The following is a 6,000-nucleotide window of genomic DNA, read 5'->3' on the forward strand; positions in this document are numbered from 1 at the left end:
TAGTGTGGTCATAATATAATGATATAAATGTTTTTAGATTTTAAATAGGCATCCCCCTTTTGGAACTCAGATAAAAGAAACAGTGATGTATCTTCCAAAATATGAACTTGAAGTCGAACAGGTAAATATTTTGTTTTCTAGATATTTTGATTGTCTTATCAGGAATAATGCTACTCATAGCTGACTTGGAGCTGAGTATGAGTAGTAAGGCTATTTTTAATATTTTTTATGCCTATCCTCTTTTAAAGATTGCAAGATACAGTGACATGATGGCGGAAATATTAGTGACCATTACATTAAGAAACTTTGAACAGCTACAAACTAAAAGAACAGCACCAGATTTTCACTATGTTACCTTAATCATAGGTGATACAGATAATCAACTGGTTTTTAAGCACAAAATTATGTAAGTGTAAAAATTTCTATTTCATTTTATTTCTAAGTCTATAGTATAAAAGAAAAATAATCCACTGAGTAGAAAAAGTAATACAATCATTGTAGGATTAATTAATTTACGTGTTTCTGATGCTATAATGGGGTAGTTTCTCTGTTTGTCTTTTAAAGAAGATATTAACATTGAGTCTGTTGTTTTAGATTATAATATTTGATACTATAATGAACAAAGTTGGAAACAAGTGAACAGATAACCTTTAGGAGTATCTATAGTCCACTGTTGCTGAACTTTCTTATTTGTTGCTTTTCTTCAGTCATTGATGACCGTACTACTCACTTCAAAATATATCTTTTATTTCAACATTTAAATCTAACAAACTACTATAGCTCCATTATAGGATACAGCCAACCAGATCATATATATAAAGGAGGTACTTCCCTTATACCTAGTTCTTTAGCATGCCATTCTGTAATTTTCACTTGAGTTTTTTTTCTAATACTGCTCTTTTTTCCAAGATGTCATAAACAAACTCTAAGGATATCAGTTATAGCTATAGCTAATATTTTTGAGCAATTAGTAGGTTCCAGGTCAGCCGTGGGCAAACTACAGCCCTCGGGCCGGATCCAGCCCGTTTGAAATGAATAAAACTAAAAAAAAAAAAAAAAGACCGTACCCTTTTATGTAATGATGTTTACTCTGAATTTATATTAGTTCACACAAACACTCCATCCATGCTTTTGTTCCGGCCCTCCGGTCCAGTTTAAGAACCCATTGTGGCCCTCAAGTCAAAAAGTTTGCCCACCCCTGTTCCAGGTATTTAATTTTTTAATCATTGTAGGGGACAAATGCTACTATTAATTACATTTTGTAGAAGAAATTGAGACCAAGAGAATTTAATCAGTTTGTTCAAAGACATATAGGTTCTTTAAAGTCTAGATTTGAACCCAAGCATTCTGACTCCAGAGCCTATGCTCCTAATCATATTATTGTATGTACTTATAAATTCAGGAATGGCAGTGACTCTGAAATCTCTTAATTGTTGCCAGTGTATAGAGCAGTGGTTCTCAACCTTCTGGCCCTTTAAATACAGTTCCTCATGTTGTGACCCAACCATAAAATTATTTTCATTGCTACTTCATAACTGTAATGTTGCTACTGTTATGAATCATAATGTAAATATCTGATATGCAGGATGGTCTTAGGTGACCCCTGTGAAAGGGTCGTTCGACCACCAAAGGGGTCGCAACAACAGGTTGAGAACCGCTGGTATAGAGAATACCTTCCTAAAATGTCCCATGCAAGGTTCCTAAAGAAACTGCAGTAACTGATAGGATATCCCTTTCACTGATAATTATGCTCCTGCAACTAGCCATGGCACACTTATAGAGAATATCCTATATAATAAAATGCTAATATGCAAATCAACCGAATGGCAGAACGACCGGTTGCTATGATGTACACTGACCACCAAGGGGCAGATGCTCAGTGCAGGAGCTGCCCCCTGGTAGTCAGTGCACTCCCACAGGGGGAGTGCCGCTCAGTCAGAGGCCGGGCTCACAGCAGCTGTGGTGGTGGGAGCCTCTCCCGCCTCCGTGGCAGCGCTGAGGATGTCTGACTGACAGCTTTGGCCCACTCCCCACCTAAGCCATCAGTCGGACATCCCCCGAGGGCTCCTGGACTGCTAGAGGGCACAGGCCTGGCTGAGGGGAACCCTCCCTGAGTGCATGAATTTTGTGCACCAGGCCTCTAGTATCATTATACAAATCTTTATTCTCTCTGACAACAAAATCTAATGACAACCTTAATTATATGAGACTAAAATAAGTTCAGTCACAAAATTGGTTGTTGATTTGTTTGTGGTGTTATTAAATACAAACTATTTTAGATCAATCTTATACTATTGAAGTTCTCATAAAGTCATGTAATTTATGTATAGCTATTTTTACAGTGAGTGATTAAGGGATAAGCTCATGGGTTATTGATAGCAACTATATATCAGGTGGCCTGAAGTGAGTCAGTGCAACTTGGAATCAGCTTTTGGGTCAATGTGTAGGTAAGAAAATTATGGTAATGGTAGTTCCACTGACATTCCAGTTCCTCTTCCAAGAATCTGGGGAAAGTAACTTTCAAATATATATATTTTTTTTTATTGATTTTTTACAGAGAGAAATGGAGAGGAATAGAGAGTTAGATATTTCTTAGGATCAATCAGCTCTTGAAGATTAACATATTATGCCGAAACCGGTTTGGCTCGGTGGATAGAGCGTCGGCCTGCGGACTGAAAGGTCCCAGGTTCGATTCCGGTCAAGGGCATGTACCTGGGTTGCGGGCACATCCCCAGTAGGAGATGTGCAGGAGGCAGCTGATCGATGTTTCTCTCTCATCGATGTTTCTAACTCTCTATCTCTCTCCCTTCCTCTCTGTAAAAAATCAATAAAATATATATTAAAAAAAGATTAACATATTATTTTATTTAGTGTTCAGATTATTAATTAAGTGATACATTAAAGTACTCTTTTTCAGGGATTCTGTTTTGCTAAAAGCTGGAAATTGGACTAAAAAGATTGATGTGAAGAGAGCTCTTAAATCTGCAGAACTTAGCATAAATCTAATTAGTTCTGAATATGGTAAGTTCATTGAAGGAATGAAGACACTGCTGCTGCACTCACCAGCCATGACCCCGGCTTCTGGTTGAGTGGCACTCCCCCTGTGGGAGCACACTGACCACCAGGGGGCAGCTCCTGCATTGAGCATCTGCCTCCTGGTGGTCAGTGCGTGTCATAGCGACTGGTTGTTCTGTTGTAGGGCCAAAACTGGCTCTCTGACATCTCCCGAGGGGCCCTGGATTGTGAGAGGGCACAGGCCAGGCCGAGGGACCCCACCGGTGCACAATCAGGGTGGGGGAGGGACACGGGAGGTTAGCCATCTGGGAAGGGACTGCGGGAGGGCTCCAGAGTGTGTCAGCCTGTCTCGCTCAGTCATGATTGGCTGGACCCCAGCAGCAAGCTAACCTACTGGTCAGAGCATCTACCCCTTGTTGGTCAGTGCACATCATAACGACTCGTCGACCGGTCAACTGTCTGCCCCCTGGTGGTCAGTGCACATCATAGCGAGCGGTTGAGCAGCCTTAGTATATCTTTAGCATATTACGCTTTCATTGGTTGAACGGATGACCGGACACTTAGTATATTAGGCTTTTATTATCTATATATATGTAAAAGCCTAAGCAACCGTTGCAACCGAACAAACAACTGAACAGGCTGCGTGGGGTGACCAGACCGGCAGGGGGTTAGTGAGGGACGACCAAATGACTGAGCAGCAGGCTGCAAAGATGGCAGCACCCACAGCCCATAAGGAGGGAATATGCTAATTGACTTCCATGCCCTCAAAGATGACAGCACCCATAGCCACAAGATGGTGATGCCCAGTCTCCTCAGCCCTGCCAGGGCACCTGCCTCCAGAGTCCCCCAGTCCCCTCAGCCCCCCCGATGCCCAGGGCCAGCCTGAGGCACAGGCAAGCTTTGGATGGTGGCTGCCCAGCCGCCCAGGGCCACCCGAGGCTCAGGTAACCAGGGCCGACTGAGGCTTGTGCTGCAGGCAGTGGCAGCAGCAGAGGTGTGATGAGTGCGTCACCTTCCCCTGATCGCCGGGTCGCCTCCCGCCCCTGAGGGATCCCGGACTGTGAGAGGGGACAAGCGGGCTGAGGGACCCCCACTCCAGTGCATGAATTTTCGTGCACCGGGCCTCTAGTATAGGATAATCACTTATATGCTTTTTTCCTTTTTCCAGTTGGACTTGATATTCAGCGAAAATTTACAGTCTTTTACTTAGGACCCAAGAAGCTTGGAAATCAAATAATTATACGAAAAAAATCAGTAACAGAGATTTCCCATTTTAAACATTCAGATAGGTCTACTGTAGCAGAACCCAATAAAGGTAAGTAGCTATATATATTCCTGTTTTGCATTAAAGCAAAGATATGGCTGCAGAGGAATATATGTGTAGATTAGTGATTGAGGGAGCAGGAATAGGAAAAAATGAGGAGCCACTACTAATAGTATGTGATTTCTTTTTGTGGTGATGACAATGTTTTGGAATTAAAGTAAGGTGGTGGTTGCACAACCTTGGGGATATATTAAAACAGACTGAATTGTATACTTATAGGAATGGGTTTTATGGTGTGAATTATATTTTAATTTAAAAATCAATTGCATTATTATATACCAGTCGAATAAAAGAGATAGAAATAATTTTAAAACTACCATTAAAAATTAAAATCAGAAATCTCAAATAGATAGTAATACAGTAGCAAAAGATATTCAATATCACCACATGAAAACTAAAAATCATTACTATAATAAAATTAAGGAAAATATAATTAATTGAGTGATATACCACTTTAAGGATTAAAAGATTCAATATTATAAAGATGTCAGTTGTCTCCAAATTAATTTTTAGATTCAATGCAATCCCAATACCAGAAGTGTTTTTGTGTGAAATATCACACTGATTATAAAATTCATGCAAAAATTCAAAAGAATAGGAATAATCAAGATAAACTTGAAGAAGAAAATATAACTGCACAATTTAATTTACTAGATAGCAGGACCTGTTATTAAACAGTAGATATTGAGAGTGACAATATAGGCATAGGGTAGATACATTAATCAGTGGAATAGATTAGAGTCCAGAAATGGACCTACAGATGTAAAGTTACTGATTTATGACAAAATCAGTGTCTTGACCCTGACCTCAGACTCTACACAAAAGTTATTTACAAATATATAGTTTATTTAAAGTGAAAGGAAAACAATAAAGCCTTTAGAAATAAAAATAGATCTTCAAGACCTTGGAGTAGGTTGATTATATAAATAGGACACAAAAAGTGCTAATTATAAAAACATTTGATGAATTTGACCATGGTAAAATTAAGAACAAGACACTATCAAGAGAGGGAAAGGCAACCTCAGAGTGTCAGAAAAAATTGCACTACATATATCTTGTTGTTATGGGCTGAATTGTGTCCTCCAAAAATTTGTATGTTGAAGTTCTAATCTCCAGTACCTCAGAATTTGACTTCATTTGAATATGGAGTCTGTAAAGAAGTAAGTTAAAATGAGGTAATTAGTTGGGTCCTAATCTAATATGACTGGTATCCTTTAAGAAGAGGAAATTAGGATACAAACATACACAGAGGGAAGACCATGTGAAGACATGGTTTTAAAATGGTTGGTGCACTCTGCTAGGGCTAAAAAATACTAAACCCTTTTTTTGTTGTTGTTGTTAATCCTCATCCAAGGATATTTTTCCCATTGATTTTTAAAGAGAGTGGAAAGGAGGGAGGGGGTGAGGTAGAGAAAGAAACATCAATGTGAGAGGGACACATTGATAGATTGCCTCCTGCATGTGCCCAACCAGGACTGGAGATCAAACCTGCAATCCAGATACTTGCCCTTGACGAGGAATCAAATCTACAACCCTTAGGTCCGAGATCTGATGCTCTAACCATTGAGCACACTAGCCAGGGCTGCTTTTCTTTCTTCCTTCCTTCCTTCCTTCCTTCCTTCCTTCTTTCCTTCCTTCCTTCCTTCCTTCCTTCCTTCCTT

At 39.8% G+C, this 6,000-nt stretch overlaps 1 protein-coding gene across 1 annotated transcript in view; it reads left to right on the top strand.

Moving 5' to 3' along the window:
- The window catches only part of HFM1 (HFM1, ATP-dependent DNA helicase homolog), a 98,307-nt gene that overhangs the window by 59,249 nt on the left and 33,058 nt on the right, over positions 1–6,000 (top strand). The window contains exons 27-30 of the mRNA XM_005857197.2: positions 38–121; positions 249–406; positions 2,918–3,021; positions 4,184–4,330. Coding sequence (XP_005857259.1) covers positions 38–121; positions 249–406; positions 2,918–3,021; positions 4,184–4,330 — 493 coding nt within the window. The remainder of the gene's footprint in view (positions 1–37; positions 122–248; positions 407–2,917; positions 3,022–4,183; positions 4,331–6,000) is intronic.

The sequence above is a fragment of the Myotis brandtii genome, unplaced genomic scaffold (assembly GCF_000412655.1).
Source record: "Myotis brandtii unplaced genomic scaffold, ASM41265v1 scaffold1083, whole genome shotgun sequence".
NCBI lineage: Eukaryota > Metazoa > Chordata > Mammalia > Chiroptera > Vespertilionidae > Myotis > Myotis brandtii.